The following is a 20,293-nucleotide window of genomic DNA, read 5'->3' as shown; positions in this document are numbered from 1 at the left end:
TTTGTAACCCCACCACCTCCACAATTCTAAAGACACTCCCTATTTTTGCAGCAAATTCCTCCATACTTGACTTTGCCTAAATGACTCATGTAAAGAACATGTGCCATATGAAGGTAACAGCAAGACGTCATTATGTAAACAAGTCAATCTCATATATGCCATGTGTTTATATTTTTACACTGCGAATAATTGCTTCGGTTTGTCCTGCATATTAAGCAGATTTGTTGACTAGTTTATCCTTTGTTTAACAACATTTTACTTGTTCTTGCTTTTAGTCCTTGACTTGATTTTGACCTTCAGATGTATTATTGTGTATGATTCTTTGATTTACCTTTTTATTAAAGTTGTTATACTGCAGACGTCTGCACCATTGTCTCATCTAACAAACAGCTAAAAACTACAGTTTCTGATCCTGAATTCTCACTGTTGCGCACTCAGGATGAGGTGAACAGTGGCTAATTATGATTTAAAATAACATGCACTCAAATCAGTTGTTCTAAACAGGGCTGAAAATGTTTCAATTCTGAAAAAGGTGTATAATATTGGTGGGTGCTATGGCTCTAAAATGATGTCACAATATTTCATGGTATTTTGGCAATAAGCATTCTTGGCGATATGAACAAAAAACTGAAAAATAATGTATTAATGTATTAAAGAACACACTATTGCAACAAAATACATTTATATTGTTATTTAAGTTTTATTTTAGTACTAATGTAATAGTTTCAAACATTCAGAAGTGACACTCCCCTTTTCGGGCAAATTCCTCTGCCTCAGAGCCCCTTTCCTCTGTACTTCACTGTGCCTAAACCGGTGGTTCTCAAACTTTTTCTATCATTCCCCATCTCAGACGAAGGGGAATTTCTGCGCCCCACCTCTCCCATATTGCCCCCCAAAAATGGTAATAAAATACATGTGCAATTTACATTTCTCTAATTTATTCAAGTAACATCAACTTCTATCTCTAAATCAGTAGCTTAACATTATAACAACAGATACAACATTAATATCAGCGTTAAATAATTCAAAAATTCAGAAAATTGGTCAAAATACAGAAAGTTTAATATTTAAATTGTGCTTCAGTTTTTCATTTTTCAATATGTGTAAAAATGAGTAAAGGCAGTTGCATCGCATAGGAGTGAGTTTGATATTGGTGAAGGAGATATGTACTCAAATATGTGATTCAACCCCACCCCATACCCAAAATATTAGCTATAAGCTGATTCCTTTGTAGATAAGGCAGTAAAATACTGCATTTGCAATGATGTGGAACAACATTTGATTAACAACAACGTTAGAGACGCTGTGTCTCAAACAACACACTAAGGAACATTACATACTACACTACAGAAGTACAGAGACTAACATTCATTTGCTGCATGTTTAGAGTGCTTTCTCACAACCTGAACACAGCTAATATTAACGTTAACTAATTCTCGGATCCTCCTCTGTTTCCCTAACAGTTATATACAAGTCGTTTTCATAACTGTAATTATCCGTAATTGTTGTCTGTTGTGCTCTCGTTACTGACCTCAAGCCCAGGGCTGGAAATAACTAACTTTATAAACCAGACTCTGATGGTGAATCGGAGGCCACTGAAGCTGATTATTAGAGCAGCTTTATATTTGAACAGGTGCCTTATGAAGGCTTAAAGAAGACCCTTCTCAGATTCGCTGCCAAAACACATTAATCTCTGTGGCGCATTTTCACAATAAAAGTTTGCAAATAATTGGGAATGTAAATTAAAAACAACATGCAATGATGTGCAAATAATTTATGTTCTATATTTAATTTCAAATAGTAAAAAGACAACATTTCAAATTCTGAAATGGAAAAAGTCTGTTGTTTTTTTGGGACAGGGGCACGTTTACCATTGTGTTACATTATCTGTTATTTTAACAACATTCATACATTTGTAATTGCAGCAATAAACTGTGTTCACAGACAGTGGTTTTGGGAAGTGTTTCTGAGCCAGTGCAGTGATTTCCACTTCAGAAACATGTATGTTTTTAATTCAGAGCGGTCAGAAGGCCTGAAGACTACAGCCAGCTAACACCACACACAGAGAGTTCTCCAGGTTCTCTGAAACCTTTAATGATATTAAGAGAAATCTTATCACTGAATTGTTTCACTGTTTGCCCACATTCTTCCAAAGAGTGATGAACCCTTCCCCATCTTTAATTCTGAAAGATCCAGCCTCCCTTAGATGCTCTTTTTTAAACCCAATCATGTCACTAGCCTATTGCTAATTCATAAGTTGGTGTAGACAGGCACTGATGTGGAGGATAGTTATACCAAACAGGTTTTCTCAGAGACAGAGTGCATTCGTGCTGTTGCCATTGTTAGAAATAATTACTTTAACATGTTCATTCTCTAACATGTTACTTTAATTACTTTAACATGTTCATTAGTCATGTTCATTCTATTTTACAGTTCATTTACACTAGTGATTTAACTAGTGTCTTTAATGAAGACAAAAATTTCAAACTATGACTTCAACTTTGCATCCAAAAATAGCCAGCTCAAAATGATATTTCCAGACTTGATTGATTTAAATTAAAATATGTCAAAAATAAAAAACATTTCTGCATTAGTTGGCAAAAAGTGGCATGAGGACTGACATGACGTGACATTTGAACCCAACATAAGCCAGACACAAATCCAGAAAGTGACATCTGAAGCCTTTAAGTTCTATCAGGTATGAACAAATATTTAAGCTCCAATGTGTGTGCATGCACGTGTGTGTGTGTGTGAGAGAGAGATGGTGAGAAAAGCACTGATCCGTGAGCCCCCCAAATTGAGAGTATGCTGACCTTAAAGGGGAGGCATAATCAATACAGAAAGTGTTTAAGAAAATGTCACAGGACACTCAGTGACATTAAACACATGGTATCTGCAGGATGCTCCATGCTTCAGCACATACTCTAAAGATGATGGAGTGACAGAACGGGCAGCCAAAATAATAAAAAAAAATACCATCAACATTCTTTCAGTACCCTGAGGGATTTTCAAAGCACATCCTTATAGATTAAACATTTATTCTCTTTAAGATTAAGATGGCTAAGAACCAAAAGAAAATGAACAACTGTCATCTGTGGCATTTTCTTGTGTGATGTTATGTGGATGAAAATACCAATATGTGATTATAAGAGTGCTCAGAAATGATCAGCTATCAGGACTATGCTTCAGAGCGTACAGATTCTGTTGTTGAATGTCCAAAGGAGAGTTTAAAATCTGATATAACGTGCGAGTACATATAAACAATGACACTTGTGTTATAAGTGTGGCCTGATCTTTAGCGCATTATTAATATGCTGTGGCTTATGCCTGATCACTGTGATCTATTCTGAGGATGCCAGCTGTTGACATTATGCTGATGAAAAGCTAGATGATTGCACAGAATGTCCTTCACGTGTGTATATATTTCAAATGATGTTAGTGAAAGAAAAAAAAACTATTTAAAAAAATAGAAAACATATGCCATATTAGCCAGTACATTTATATCATTTTCCCCTAGTTTTTACTTAATTACTACAATGCATTTTACCTAATTACTTCCTCCCAACCATCCATGGGTGGGTGATGTTTCACAAATAATGAATTCTGTGATATACTATATGTGAAAAACCAGCAATTATAAAATGACAACGCTCAGTCTGTATGTATTCACCATTCTGCCAATGTGCTAAATTATCATATATCATTCATGTCAATTTACCTCTGCTCTCCTTGATGGATAGACAGCATCACCCCAGAGTTAAATTTGTCCTGTTTAAGGGTCATCAGAAGGGTGAACTCCACCCTGCCTCTGAGCTTGTGCATCACCCGCTCTGAAACACTTGTTGAGGCTCGTACACTCCTCCACAGATCTGCAAGAGAAAGACAAAGACAGAATGAGTGTGTATTCTTAGCTGGGTGGTAGCTAGACTCCAGGTCAATGAAAGTAAGTGGATTTCCGGGGAAAAACACCCTGATTATCTGGTTTATATTTTCTTCCGATAGACACCCAAACAAAAGCAGGTTTCCTTCTCAGCACAAAGAGAGAAAATCAATGTGTAGAGCAGGAGTCTAAAAACAATGCCTCTTTTCTCTGTCATGCGCTAATGCCCATTACACATCCCAGAAACAGCCATCACTGTCTTGAAAAAACTGAATGGGTTTCACAATAGATCTCATTCTATAAACTTCTCTGTGCTAGATCAAGTTACATATGCTCAAGTAGGGCTGAAAGACTAATAATTTTTAAATTGGAAGTGCAATTTTTAAGATATTCAAGCCAAACATTTAAATTATAGCCTACAATGTCAAGAACCATAACTTAAAATATATAAATGGGGACATATAGTTTCAGTATCACAGTGTTAAACTAATCAGCAACAAAACACTGCTGTGTACATGAAAGTTAAATGACAGTAGGGCACTCTATATTCAGCACTAAACATTAAAACGTTTTATGAATTTTGGGTATTCTTTGATATAATAAAAAAAATCTGGACATTAATTTAAAGAAAATAATTTAAATTTGAATTGCAAAATTGATCTGACAAATTGCAATTACATATTTTTCACAAATTGTTCAGCACTACAAGGTCCAATGGATGAAGGTCTTAATGACACGAAAGTGGTTTTAACTGACAGCTAAGACACAACTATTGTCAATAACATAATGCTTAAATGCAAGGAAAAGTTGATCTGTATAAAGTACAGCAGATGGACAGCTATCAATAGATGCTTCAGAATCTGAGAAGCTCTGACAACTGAGTGTTTGAATCTATGACTCACTGTCCAAATGTTAGCACTCTAAAATCAGCACCAAACAAATGTGACACATACATTCTTATCTAGTCTAGGGAAACCAGCTGAACAGGAAACACTTCTCCTTGAATACCACATTCTTAGCTAGGAGTATCCAAAAGCCAGTCCTTTACAGGGCGACACACACTAACACATTCACTCACACCTACGGACACTTTTGAATCGCCAATCCACCTACCAACGTGTGTTTTTGGACTGTGGGAGGAAACCGGAGCACGCGGAGGAAACCCACGTGGGCACAGGGAGAACACAACAAACTCACAGACAGTCACCCGGAGCGGGACTTGAACCCACCACCTCCAGGTTCCCGGAACTGTGTGACTGCGACAAGTCATGCCAACAAAGTAATTAAAGCTAGAGTAGGTGATTTGTCTTAAAATCATTTGTTTTCATATTTCTCTAAATACTCCTAACATCCTGATAGCAGCCAGTAAGTTATAAGATCTGATGACATAAAGAAAGAGATCTGTTGTATATATGAGCCAAAAAATATTAAAAACTGTAAATATTTCATCCAATCACTTCATTCGGACAGAAGAAAATGATTGAATGGGTTAACTGACTATCTACTTACCAGCCCAAAATCCTCTCCTTCACACTGGACCTGCACGTGCATTCATTTGCACATGCGCAGCAACATACATACATACATACATACATATATACCAGCACTGAGAACTGAAAAATGGCAGAGAAACAGACGGAGGAAGAGCACAGAAAGGCATGGCAAGTGATGGAGAGGTAGCTGTTTTTCTATTAGACAGGTAATTATATCATTTATCATCAATTTAACATTTTGTGTATGTGGGATTTGTGTGTGTGTATGGAAAAGATAATTGTCGTAGGTATGTAGCCAGAAGCGCTGATTCTTTGTAATGCCATCAGCTAACTCTCTGGCTGTGTTTATCTCGTCTCTTCGCAGACGTAGTTTGTAGTTTGAGAGAGTGTGGGTTGGTTGCATTTATCTTATCTTATATATATATATATATATATATATATATATATATATATATATATATATAGGCTTTAAACAGGTCATGAGTATGAGTTGAGGTGGTGTAGATCGCTAGCTTATTTGTGTTTATTTATAGATACGACAGATTAATCTCTCTGCAGCGCTCTCTCTGTGTTTACTAATCTCTGTGCATGCATTCACATGTAAACTGGGGGAGTGGCTTTGGAAGAAGGACTGAATGAATTGAGTGGGACTTTCTAGTAGGACTTTACTCCAACCCCACCCAATGACTGGTTTCTACAAAATCACCTACACTAGCTTTAAAGGATGGCCAAATTTATAACTGCCAATATGTCAACTAGGAGCTTTTTGGGAGCTACCATGTTCCTTTCCGTACATAAAAAAAATCCACAAATCCTTCTTTATTGTTGTATGTAATGTATCTTTTCAACTAACAAGTAAAAGCTCATTCAAAGCACAACATAGAGCAAAGAGCTAATGTACATTTTATTCAAATCAAAGAACAATCATGACTGATGTGTGATTAATATTCCTATTACATTTCTTTCATTCATTTTTTTACAGCAGACCAGAGAAAGCAGGTTATTAATGGAGCAAGGCAAAATAAATGACAAGCCGTCATAATTTCCATAAGCCTAAAGTGTTAAACAAATGTCTTGCATCCTAAAAATTGTCTCTAGTAAAACAATAGTGGTAGCTGCAGTGATGTACATATACTCCATGATGTACACATCTGTCAGATCATAACAGAGTAACACAATTACACAGAAACAGAAAGAGACAAAGAGAGAGAGAGAGAGAGAGAGAGAGAGAGAGAGAGAGAGAGAGAGAAAGAGAGATGAGTTAGCCTGCAGGATGCTGACGGGCTCCTCAGGGAGGAGTGTTTAAATCAGGCCTGTGAAAACATTGGATTCGTCTGGCTTCTGCGTGTCCACACACAATTTCTCCCTCATAGAGACACGGCCATACACACACTAGAGATGCCTACTATCCTGTAACCACACACAAAGCACAAAGTGCACTCTATGCTGGTGTGCACACACACATAAACAGGCACATACACAGAGGTCTGCCAGTGCATCCTGATGTATATTCTAGCTTTTGTGCTGTGAACTGCATTGCTGCTGTAGGCTTTAGTGCTAAGCCTGTTGTAGGAAAGGGATGAAGAATCCTCTCATTAGTCAGTGCTCTTCTACGCTGAACTGAATTAAACATATCCCAGACTGGCTCTAAACTTGACTGAATCTGTTGGTTTGTACTTTTATTGACAGCTTCTATTAGTAACTCAGAATAATGCTAGCCATTTTCCCCTAAAAACTTTAAAGTAAGACTTTGCCCTTGAATGTGCTCAACATTTCGAAATCAATTAAATCAATTTATGTCTGTCTTTTTCACCTCAGAAGTAAACATGTGCAATATTAAGAAAGTAGCTAAAACACGCAGGAGCTCTGAGGAAGTGTGTGCTTTCAGTTTTCAGCATTATGTTAATATCAGCAGACAAGTGAGGAGAGGAAAAGAACATCAAATCCAAACTGATCCAATCATGTAAAAAATACAAGCTATAACATCATATACTCTTTGTGCAATGGGATGTTATTAGCTACAGATATGGTCAAATTTGTCTGTACTTTTACGTTACTTATTAAATCAATGCTTCTTTAAAATTAAAAGTAATATCCTCATGTAAAGCTGCATGCTTTTTATGCTTTTTGTATGATATATCTATGAAAACCAAAAACATGTTTTTATGAATTTAACTGTGTGGGCAAATTGCAGACTGTGAGACACATATTGGGATGTATTAATTTGTAAAGAGTGAAACATACTTGGGACTTGTGTTTAATTTGTGGATTACCATTTACACATTTGTAACGTATTTTAGGATTAATCTCTCTCCTAATCAAAGCTTCTGTGAGAATATTTTTTGAACAGATGAGATAAAACTGGAACCTTCAACCAAGGCACATCAGCTCTATGTTCACACACAAAATTATGTTTTAAAAGTAAAGTATACCATATCTAACTTGAAACATGGATGGTACTGTTTTGTTGCTGCAACTGGCAAAGTAAATCTGCACAACCTTAATGCCAAATGTCAGAAAGCTCTGACTCAAGTCACCGGTTGTGAGTCTTCCAACAGCATAATGAACCAAACAACACATCCAAAAGCACTCAAGAATAGCCAAGAACTGTACACTTAACTATTCAGTAATGGCCTTCTCTGAGCCTTAATCTGAATCCTATTTAGCACCTATGGAAGGAGCTCAAATATGCATATGGATTAGATGACCTTCAAATTTGAGACAGCTCAAGCAGTTTGCTCAGGAAGAGTGGGTCAAATATGACAGGAGCATAACTCTTAATCAGAGTTACAGAAATCTATAATTTTCTCTGATTGCCACTAGAGGTTTTGCAACAAAATATTATGTGGGGTAAGGCCCCATCATTTTTGGCCATGCAATTTCCATTCGTTTCATAGTAGTATTAATATATTACAGAATAAATATTCTGTTGAATCAAAAATCAAAAGCAAAGTCTGAATTCTGTTTAATATGGAACAATGATGGACGGCAATTACTTTATCCAGTTCTGATAAAACGGTGGGTTTTTCTTATTATTTAATAGGAATAACAAATTTGTCAATTTCTTTACCCACATTCATTCCTATGGGGTGATAATGTGCTTCACTCAAAATAATTTAATTTAAAGCCTAGAAGTTTTTAAAGGATTTATGGGTCTTTCCACAGAAAAGAAAAATTGTTACTGTGCCATCTCTTCTCTACAGCTTAAAGCAGTCATCTGCAGGATATTTACTGTACTTAGTCATAAAATTACCAGGGTGTGTGATCATAGATTAAGGAAACAGTCAAAGCTAAAACACTGCTGCCTCTCACAGCATTGCTAAAGCAGTCTACAGTGTGACCAGGTCTACAAACAGTGTCTCATAGCTATGAAATGACCAACTGAATATAGTTAATGGTTTATTTTACTGCACACAAAAGCCCCACTGCCCTTCTAAAAATCTCCATGACCAGAGACAGAGTAAAATAAGAGGAAATATTGGCCCTATCTTTTAATTGTGGAGGCAGTTTACAAGGAATAACACTACAGAACAGAGCCAGAGCTGGCTAATATTCTCCTGAACATGTAACAGCAAAACATTTCTGAAAAAAATATAGAAGTACAGACGTCTATAAATAGATTAAAAAGAGCAAAGGCCATAGGATTTGTGTTTTATTTACAGAAAGTGAGGCATAGCGAAGTTTGAGAGGAGTCAGGACTGTGTTGTGTTTTGTGTCTTATACGGAGAAGGTGAATAACAATAAGATTGAAAAGTGTAAATACTATTGTTTGTTTTAAAAAAACTGATGCATATTCGTATATGATCCTCCGTGGTGTGTTTAAACAAATTAAGGAGTAAGAATTGTGTTTGAAAAGCCTTATTCACCTATTTAAGGTGGAATGGCGAAATCAAGATTGGTAGTACACAGCAAATATATGCGTTTCTCTAGTAGGTAAATGTTTAAGTGACATGATGTACATTTGGTGGTGTGTTTTAAATGGATAAAATGGGAAATAAGTGTTTCAAAACGAGTTTTGTTTATACATCTTAGTGCTAGCTGTAGCTTAGCATCGCTGTTTAATGTGGAAATGAGTATTCAATAAAAAACTAGAGAACAAAGCAAATAAAACTATTAAACAGACCCATTTAAGGTGGAACTAAATGCTTGAATAGGAAAATTGTGAATTATTGGTTGAATAATACAATTGGTTTGTGTATTTTAAATGGATAAAGTGGAATAAGAGTTGCTTCAAAAAGTTTCAAAAGCTATCTATAGCACCAAGGTCAGCTCTTAAGGTGGAAGAGAATTGAACAACCTGGCGTATAACACCAACAAGACTCATAAACAGACACATGTAAGGTGGAATGGAGTGTTTGACTACGACATTTATGGTGGAAAGGAAAATCGATAACACCAGCCTTGTTTAGTCTAAATAGTTCATGTGGATTTGGAGAGTAAAGGCTTGTAAATGCAGGGAAATGGCGGCTGCATGTTCATTTTTTTTGTATAGATAGATGTTTTAGTGAAATAATTAACACTCTTCTGTGTAAATATGTTGATTATGGCACATTCTTCTTAGTTATTCCGGTCCAAGTTCTTAAACTTCACTCTTGCTGGTTCGTTCAGTTTTCCTCAAATTGGCGACCTGCTCGAGCTTCACTTCTGGGGAGGAGGGAAACAGTTATGGAGAGAGATTAGTCTCAAAATACTTCACAAATGCGCACATGTTAATCCACAAATTAAACACAAATATTAAGTCACAAATATGTTTCAATGTTCAGAAATGAACACATCCCAATCTGTGTCTCACGGTCTGCAATTTGTACAAATACTGTCACAATCATAAATACATGTTTTTGGTTTTCATAGGTATATCAGAATTTTATGCGAAAATAAATACATTTGTTTAAATTTACATTGAATATATCTGTAAAGTCGAAGTCTCGAGTTTAAAATATATTTGTAAATTGTTGAATCTGCGTTTCTGGATCTAGTCACTCACGTGTTTTCCGTGACGTGCATTTGTTCATTTCCTCTCGCGGGTTTTTGGATTTTGAGACTCGCATTTCACCCGATCCAAATACTAATGCAGCCTGATCCATAAATGTGGCCAGCAGGCGAACAACCTACCGTATTTGTGAATGTGACTGTATTTGTACAAAGTGCAGACTGTGAGACACAGATTGGGATGTATTCATCTGTGAATAGTGAAACATATTTGTGACCTGTGTTTAATTTGTGGATTAACATTTATGCATTTGTAAAGTATTCTGAGACTAATCTCTCTCCATAGACAGTTTTCTCCACTGTTTTGAAACCGCATTATAATTTCAATTTTAAACTGGTGTCAATGTTACAGATTGCTCCTTTAAAGACTAAATGGCAAAATAGGTTAGTAACTTATATAGGAAGACACTTTAAATTTGAATTCTGAAGTATTTACTTGTTACACTATATTTAATTTCTCTTGTGAAGTCAACTATCACTTCTTTTAAAACTGCTGTACTCAACTCAACTTTACCAGCTAATAGATGTCCACACAGGCGAGTATTATGCTTATGATTAAGTGGAGAGGGAGGAAGAGAGGGCAAGCCAACCCACTCAGAGAGAGTGTGCACTTTAAACTATCAGACAGAAGGAAAATTGCTTTGTGCACAATGTGCATTATGGAGGCTTGGGGAGTGTAACAAATCATCTCAGATTAAAACTGGATGACATGGCACATATATATCACAATATATGTCTTAATTTCTGTCAATATGATATAACACAGATATCGATATGAACTAAAACCTATTGGCTTTGTCAATGTTAATATTTTTAAACTAACTCTAAAATTGAGTGCAGTGAACTGATAGCAGCACCCTGTAATGACCAGCAGTCAGTGACAGAGGCTGTAAATTATATTGAAAAATTGAAAATGTGTATAAAAATCATATAATTGTTATTGAAACCTTTTATATTGTGATATATATTGAATTTTTGCCCAGCCCCATCTCAGATATGTAAGTACAAGAAGTACTTCTCTGATTACCATCCAATTTACACTGGTCAGTCACATAACTAAATTGTTTAACACAAGGTGTGAAACTTGATAGCACAAACAGCAGATCTGTACTGAAATAAAATCACACATGCAAGTTTTAGGGGACAAAAGTCCATCTACATGCCTTTAAATATAATTCCTTATAAGGAAATACATACAGCAATAAGAATTCAAAGCCTGAAAAATGGCATTGGAACCAGCTCTGCGACCACAATGTATCTGACCCATTATCTTAACTTTTTCATCTTCTCATATCAGTCTCATTTTTCAACTTGAACACAGCAGCAAGCAGTGAAGCCACACTAGCTGTTGACTCAACAGTTTTTATTGGCTATTGGAGTTTGTAATCAATCACTTCATGTCACTACACACAAAAGCCCATCCAAACAGAGTGGGGCCAGATAAAAGGAGGCTGGCGACCGGGATCCCGATAAGAGCAGGTTGACGATAATGAAAGAATCGAACAGACTCAAAAGAAAGCTGTTCTTGAGGCCCACATTTCTTTGGTGTAATAACTTGAGGGCGATCTTATCAGTCCTACAGTATAATGAGATACAATACCAGTCAAATGTTTGGACATTCAGTGTTTTTTTTGTTTTTTATTATTTTCTACATTGTAAATGAATATGGAAGACATTAAAACTATGAAGGAACACATGGAATTGTGTAGTAAACAAAAAAGTGTTAAACAAACCAGAATATGTTTTATGCTTTAGATTCTTCAAAGTAGCCACCTTTTGCTTTGATGACATCTTTGTACACCCTTGCACACTCTCAATCAGCTTCATGAGGTCGTCACCTGGAACGGTTTTCAGTGAACAGCTGTGGCCTGGTCAAGAGTTCATCTGTAGAACTGCTCACCTTCTTAATGTGTTTGAGACCATAACTTGGGTTGTGCAGAGGTAGGGGCTGGTAGACAGCTCTATACAGTGAATAGCCCTATTCCACCAATGACTAATGAGAAGATGTGTCCAAACTTTTGACTGGTACTGTACATAAAAAAAGTTAGAAAAAATGTTATAAGACACCTCTCCTAATGATGACAGCTACTTTACAGTGCACCCATTGCTGACCCAGCAATTCAACAGTACGTTTTGTATAATCTCCATAGAATTCCACTGTCAATCTAATGAGAGACATTTTCTGGTGCAGCAGCAAATTAAATTCTTGATGCCTGATTTCATACATATTCCTTTCCATGTCATACAGAGGTAGGGAGCCCCCCAGGATATAGCTGTGGAACAGTGGAACCGTGTTCTCTGGAGAGATGGTGCTCCAAGTCAATACATTAGGGATGAGCTGCAGTGATGTTTGTGATCCACAACTAATCCTCCAACACTGGAACCTGACCTCACTAATGCAGTCATGGAAGAATGCAATCAAGTCTAAGCATCTAATGTAGGCTTCTTATAACTGTCAAAGGCACACAAATATATTGACATCCAAAATGTCTGAAGAAATACAGTATTAACTAAGCACCCCCATACATGTGTACAGCACTATTCAACATCTGACAGAAAGCAGGGAAGATTCATAGTGCCTCTGTCATTTATTCACTGGTTAATTTCGTATATTTATAGATTCTGACTGGAATTGATTGTTGCTCGCACTACTAGAACCCATAGTGACTGATACAATAACAAATGGCATTTTTCACATCCAGGTAGATTTTTAATCTTAACATTTATTTATTTATTACCTACTTACTTTTTAAATCAATACCAAATTAAGAACATTGAACAACATACCCAAGGTGTTGCTTAATACAGTTACATCATTAACAGCTATTAAACCTGTTAAAATCACAGCATCCACCAATATGTCACAGAAAAAAGCAACAACCAGTTAACACAGTGTGGACTGACAAAAGCTGTGTCACTGTGCTTGACCGACCTGTCATGTGCGACTGACATGTGAAACAGTGGAACCCTCTACAAACGCTTTCACATTCGAGCCATAAAACTACACTCATTTACATTGGATGAATAATTCATGCATAATTACAATGACACAGAGAACAAGTGTCTCAGCTCCAATTAACATTGCATTAATCACGAGATATCAACGCTCCAATTTCTCAGCAACTGCCTCAGAGCTCTATGTGTGTGTTAACTGATGTTCCACTGTTATGTCCCTAGAGAACACACCAGTAAGGGAAACCTGACTGCAGGAGAGCAGCTAGAAGGTCAAGACAGGAAAGGTCTCAGACAGACTCAACACTAGGGAAACACACTCCGCTAACGTCCTTCCTCTGAGTCAGTGTGCTCAAATAGCTGATGAATTAGCAGCAATTCGATCCCGGCACTTATAGCCAGTCAGGCGGCTGTGTTGTGTTATGAGGGAGGTAGAGATGTATGATGTCCCTTTCAGTTCACTCCATCTGCCTCAATGTCTAAGTTGAAAGCATGTCATAGGACTGCCTGGTACCTCACTCACTCACATATGCACTGAACTATCACTGGATTAGGAACATCTACCTTGTATCTATACTCACTGTCCATTTTATTAGCTCCACTGACCATAGAGGAGCACTCTGTAGCTCTACAATTACAGACTGTACTCCACCTGTCTCTCTGCATACTTTCTTATCCCCATTTTACCCTGTTCTTCAATGGTCAGGACCCACACAGGACCAGCACAGAGCAGGTATGTTTTGGGTGGTGGAAAGGAACATGCGCACACATACACTCAATCGCGGTGGGCAGCCATCCCAGTGCCTATTGTGCTCTTCTTCAATGACACTGTGTGTCCTTGTTAATTTTCAAAATAGAAGTTATGTAAGTCTTGAGCTAATGACACAGACGTCGCCTTAGGCAACTCTGTCACAAGTAAACTTCACATGTACATTACCGATGCTGCTGAGGGGTAATCAAACGACTGTCAGACATGACATATGCTATAACAAGAAGGCAAGATGAGGCAGGGATGTTTTATACAGAATTTTGACCTAAATAGAGCATCTCAGACACGCTCAAACACATTTCTCTGCCTCTTTGAAATTTCTGTATACAATTTTGGATTTCCAAACGTGCCCTGAAAATGGCATGTCCTTAATATGGCATAAAGTTATTGAAAACATAGAAACAACAACACAGCATAGTTCAATGCTATTTAATATATATATAATATAAATATTGCTATGTACTGAATAAGGCCATGTTTATGAAAGTTCCAAAAGACATAAACTGAACAATAAAAACAACAAATACATTCCTGATGTTTAAATGAATGAATGAATGAATGAATTAGGCATGTACTTTAAACAGACGCACATTTACACTTGTTGATGTCAATTCTTTATTCACAATTTTTGATGATGTTTAATTTTACAGATGCTATGGTAGACAACCTTAAGGTAGATAAATGAGTGAATGCATCAGCATAAATTTGAGCCAAAAATGATGCCACAGACTGGAACACTTAGAGTCATTTAACTTGTTCTCTTCCCCATTCTTGTTTTCACCACATTTAATTAGTACTTTTATAAATCTTCAAAAAAAAAACCCTGCTTGCATATCATGTTTCACAGTTTGTGGACTGGTTGCAGCTCTATATCATAATATCTCACATTCTTATATGAAATGGGAAACATAACATCTGTTAAGTTGTGTGAACGGTTCACTTTGCATTTCCTCTGCTCAATCTTCCATGAAAGGGCATCCCACATTTTCAAATGATCTTAAAAAAGTGCTTACTAGGATTTCTCATGGAAGCAACAACATGTTGTGACCCATGCCCTCTGAATGCCTCTCTGTAGTCAGAAGGCGTTCTACATCACATCCTCTATCTTCTTCATTCTCTTTCCCTTTCCCCCACACTCTCCCAGTGCATAAGCAGGACACTAGGGCACCTCATCAGGGAGGGAGCAACCTCTGATTGCCTCTCATTTCCATTCTGCAGACAGCTGACTTCATCTAAAAGCCAGTGTGTAATTCTGCCACCAGGCCATCCGTCTCTCCACACAGATCAATGCAGCGAATAATCCTCCAAAGGCCCTGTTCCTGGCACTGCCACAGTGACGTACAGAGTCCAGGGGAACACGGACTACAATCAGACTGAGGCTAAATAAAGTCTTCATAGGAGAATCTGTCAACAGCCAGCTTAGTAATGTCTCTGGGTAGTTATGTCCAGTCATACAAGACCAGGAGTCTAATAGCCGGATTAATGACAAAAATTACAAATAGTATTCAGTTTTCCATGCTGTTCTGGCTACACACATGACCAAATCCTCATAATGACGGTGGCTTTTTCTCCCTTGTTACCTTACCAACAAATCAAATGTCTCTTATTACTGAAGTGTGAGATTTTTCCCATAAACATTTGCTATATAAATGTTACAGAATATTCCATTTATATTTCAACCAGTGACCTGTATTCTCCCTCTTCTCATCTACATCACTGTAAAATGAAAGCAATAGCAATGGCCAGAACAGCAATGTCTGGCCAGAAATGGTGGACAATAAGACAATATGATATCATTACTAAAGCTACAGCTGTATTCTCTTTGTGGGTATTGTGAATACTGCCTAAGATTTTATGTTACTGGAAAACTTTGCATGTGAATGTAAGGACCTAAAAACAGCATTTTAGTGTTGAGTGCCCACTTGATGGGAATGTTTAGCCTGCTGCATTAGCGCAAAACATATGCTTATTTTTTTCAACAACTTTCTTACAGAAACATGGGTAAAAAATCCACAAAATAGATATAAATCTGAAAACTAAAAAAGTTAAGAAAGTAATAACATTTTCAAAAATATCCTATTTACATATAAATGTGAGCAGGTCTTGTATATTTGCTCTTGTCTTTTAATTTGCTTCTGTCTGTGTGCATGCCATTCTTTCTTATGTATGTGTGTGTGTGTCCTATATCTGCTGACTGCTCCCTATGCAATAAAGCATTCATATCATACCAAATGTAAAGTAAAATGAGTACCCAAACTGTGCACACAGAATTAATAAATCAGCCCTTAGAACACGCTGTGCACAGTGGAATTACTATAGACAGAAACACTGGTTTTTTTTATACAGCAAAAAATCTACTTCACTTTCACCATCTCAGATGTATGTTCAGGAATTTAAAATAAATAAATACCCACGATGGCTCAAGCTGGAGTTAATGAGTTAGACCTACAGTGCCACATGTGCTGCATATGGTAGTGGTTACTGAGTGCATTAATGGATGGGCATCTGGAGCAGCACGGGTGGCTGCTAACCTGTTTACCATGCTGCCTGCTGTTCTGCTGTTGTTGTGATCCATTTTTCATGAGAGATTAAGATTAAGTGGAGGGCGAAACTATGCCGTTCCAAGCAGCTGCACACCACTGCCTGCCTGGCAGCTTTTCAACCAGATGTTCGCTGTGGATTGACCACTTCAATCTCATTTTAAAATTTCATATTTAAAATGAAATGGTGACCTCTCTCAGGACATTTCTTCACACAGCAGCACTGGATTGTGCAGTCTGCTAATGAGCACAGTATGGGGAAGGATTAAAATTCCAGATCCTACCTTTAAATAGAAAAGCCTTGCTGTCATTGTGGAAACCCTGGACATGGGAAACTCCTGTGTAAGACTCTCCAATATTCAGCTCATCAAAGATATCAATGCGTAGAGAAGGGTCAATCCCAAAACCTGAAACTGAAAATATATAAAGCAGAGTCAGCCACAAAACCTCAAATTGAAATGAGAGTCGGTTTTATTAAAGAGCAAAACAGTCTGAAACTAGAGATGAGCATTATGATGACATTTTAGTGTAATTGTGCTATTGTGTTTTGTTTTATTCATTGGAATAAACACCAGAATTTTTTTTCTACATGCTTTTTGGAGCAAACTGCATATATCAGTACAAACAGAGCACAAACAGCAGACTTAGACATGTTTAATGGGATTAAGTACAGAGCCATATGTGAAGTGCTGAAGAATCCTTGATTTGGAACTGTATTTGGGATTTGAATGGGAAAAAAAATGTAAAACCTAAAAACTAAATATACATTTCATTCCAAACCCTGAAAAAAGTAAACAACCCAATCCTAAACAACCAAAGAATAATAAATAGCAGGATTCAATGTAAAAGCTGAAAATGAAAAATGGGAAACTTTAAACTAAAGAAAAAAAAAAATAACAGGGTACATCCCAGATCCTCAGACTGGGAAAAAGAGAGTCAAAATGACTGAAACCCAAAAACACAGACACTTGGCACAAACAAACTAAAGCAGCTTCAGGTAAAATACAGAAACAGAAAGACAATAACTTAAAAAACTCGAAAAAACTATACACCACAGTGCAGGGTGAACATGAAATTGAAGGGAAAACACAGCCGACTGAAGGACTAATTAATGAAGTGGAAAAAAACACTAATGAAACCCTGTGTGAAGTGAATGAACACTTCCCGTCAGTAAACAGAGCCGTTACATTACAATTACTGGAAACTTTCTCATTTTAAGGCCTTATTAAATAGCTGTGTATGTTTATGCTGGGAACGGATTTCAGTTAAATTGGGAGGTCTACTAAAGACACTGGACGGTATTTTTAAGATGTGGGAGAATGAGGAGACGCCACTCTCAGTTTTCCTCAGTGTTAATGGAAAACACCGCAAGTGTTACCTCACCTCAACACGGACTAGTGCTATGTGATGTGTTCACACACATCCATATACACAGTTTAATGAGAGTCTTACCCGCCAGAGAGCTGACCGAGAGGAGAACAGAAAGTTGTAATAGTCCCATGTTGAAGGAGGAGAGGAGAGTAACGGTCAGTCCATCTGTTCCTGCGCGCGCCCGCATCACTCACACATCCCCAGACACATGACCACCCCAGCGGTGTGTACAGAGCACTTCAACTTTATAAACCACGCGAACAGGAGGACAAAGACCAATACTCCACATTCAGCGCAACAGGACACGGGGAGTAGCCAGCAAGAGCCCCATCCCTTCTTCAGAAAGAGAGAGAGAGAGAGAGAGAGAGAGAGAGAGAGACTTTACACTGAATCGGCGTGGTTTTCCCACCCGTATTCCGAAAAGCCCCGCCCTGCTCTGTTTAGATTGGCTCCGTAAATTATGAACACTACGATATGATTTGCTATGACTTCACCCTCGGAAGACAGTCTTTGATGTAATTGGTCAGTTTGTGCGCAGAAGGCGGGGTTTGTCTGAAAACCTGTGGAGAATAAAATAATGACGCCAGTCCGAGTCGTGAGAGACTCGCCCCGAAGTACTGCTCACTCCTGCCCCCAACTGAACAACACTCACAGAACCACTACAATTTTTCTTTAAAATTCACCCTCCGGTCATAGATCAAATCCCAACACACCAAATTTTATTCAACAATTTTTATGTTATTTCCAAGAAAAAAACGTAATGTTTTAAAAGGGGCTTAGATGTATACACCTAGGTTTCATTCAGTAAACACATCTGTAAATATGAATTAATCCCTACCCTGTCACCATTAACCTCTTCTACATTTGCATGGAGCTGCTTAATGTATATTTGATTATATATATATATATATATATATATATATATATATATATATATATATATATATATATATATATATATATATATATATATATATATAAACAAAACAAAACATATCACTGAATGTTTTTCCCCCAAGTTGTGGATACAGGTTTTATAGTTTGTAGGGGTTTGTTTTTAAAACATTATTTGCAATTTTGTTCTCATTACTTTCCCTTCTAATTTAAGGGAATGTGTTCATACATTCTATCATCCTCCTTTTCTCTTTCTGCTTTTCATACTGTCAACTCCTTTTTCATTGCAAATATCGTAATGGAATCTAAAGCTACAACCTGTTCACTAGACCCTCTTCCTTCATCTTTAACTAAAGCCTGTCACTCTGCCCTGGTGTCCTTTTGTATCTCCTTTTTCCCTTTTTCGTAATTTGGGTCTCATCCTCAACTCACTTAGTGCTCTAACTCAGTCAATTTTCAAGCTATGACCAGTCTGGATTCCATCCCTTCCACTGAAACTGCCTTTTTTGGCTAAACGTTTCTTCTAAAATCCTTATACTTTCACCTATAAACTTCATTTGAACTATAAATGGTGGGAAAATTACCCATTTGCTAGCCTCTCCGGCAAAAGGAGACAGAGCATACTAGCAGTGGGTAGTCCCACTGGCCGTGCCCACTTAAAACATGCAGGCAGAAGGCTCAACCAAATCACACTCTGAGAAAGAGGCAGATTGTCTTGCATCCAAATATAATAAGATAAAGTTTCCTATCAAATGCCTCAATTATGGTGAATTAAAAAAAGGCAGATGTTTAAGAAAATTCTACCATGATAGAGAAAACTAATTCCACAGATTAAGTATCAGCAGAAAACATAGACTACTTTTTTCAACCATTTTCTAAAAGCTGAGCTCATCAGTCTGAGCCTATTCCTTCTCCAGGGGATTAGTGTGGTGCTCCCCCTTTAGAGGTACACTTCATTCTCCTTGTGTTCTTTCCCCTGGGGGAATGTATGCAACCTTTTGCTTCTCCAGGGTTCCCCCATTATTTTTGAAAAATGTGGGCGTTTAAGAACTTTAGTTTCATTTCTAGAATAACATAAACCACCACAAGCATAACCAATATGTCAGTAATCACCACAACATCCTGATTAAAAATATAAATGATTCAGTTTCTTAAATATAAACTTAGCTCAGATGTTTAGTCTCCTCATTCATGGTAAGAAAAGAAAGAAAAAAAAAGAAACTTGACCCACATGACCCATTCAGAAACACTCAAACATCTTCCAGAGGGCCAGAGGTCAAATATCTGACTTTTTTAGTGTCATCTTCTAGAGGGGGGAACTTCATGAACAGACTTAGAATTTGGCTTGTCACATATTGCTAACATCATTGTAATTTTAGCTTATGTACTGCTTAATTGCACAGTT

General features: G+C 37.2%; 1 protein-coding gene across 2 annotated transcripts in view; it reads right to left on the bottom strand.

Moving 5' to 3' along the window:
- The window catches only part of nell2b (neural EGFL like 2b), a 78,639-nt gene extending 60,319 nt beyond the window's left edge, over nt 1-18,320 (bottom strand). For both annotated transcript variants that reach the window (XR_010802213.1, XM_066668134.1), the window contains exons 1-3: nt 18,076-18,320; nt 16,908-17,036; nt 3,719-3,869 (exon numbers count right to left, since the gene is read on the bottom strand). Coding sequence is in view for 1 of the 2 variants with exons in the window: in XM_066668134.1 (XP_066524231.1) it covers nt 3,719-3,869; nt 16,908-17,036; nt 18,076-18,181 (386 nt within the window). In the remaining variant the exon portion in view is untranslated. The remainder of the gene's footprint in view (nt 1-3,718; nt 3,870-16,907; nt 17,037-18,075) is intronic.
- Nucleotides 18,321-20,293: the final 1,973 nt, after the last annotated feature.

The sequence above is a fragment of the Hoplias malabaricus genome, chromosome 4 (genome assembly GCF_029633855.1).
Source record: "Hoplias malabaricus isolate fHopMal1 chromosome 4, fHopMal1.hap1, whole genome shotgun sequence".
In the NCBI taxonomy this organism is placed as follows: domain Eukaryota; kingdom Metazoa; phylum Chordata; class Actinopteri; order Characiformes; family Erythrinidae; genus Hoplias; species Hoplias malabaricus.
This window is presented reverse-complemented; position numbering and strand designations above follow the sequence as displayed.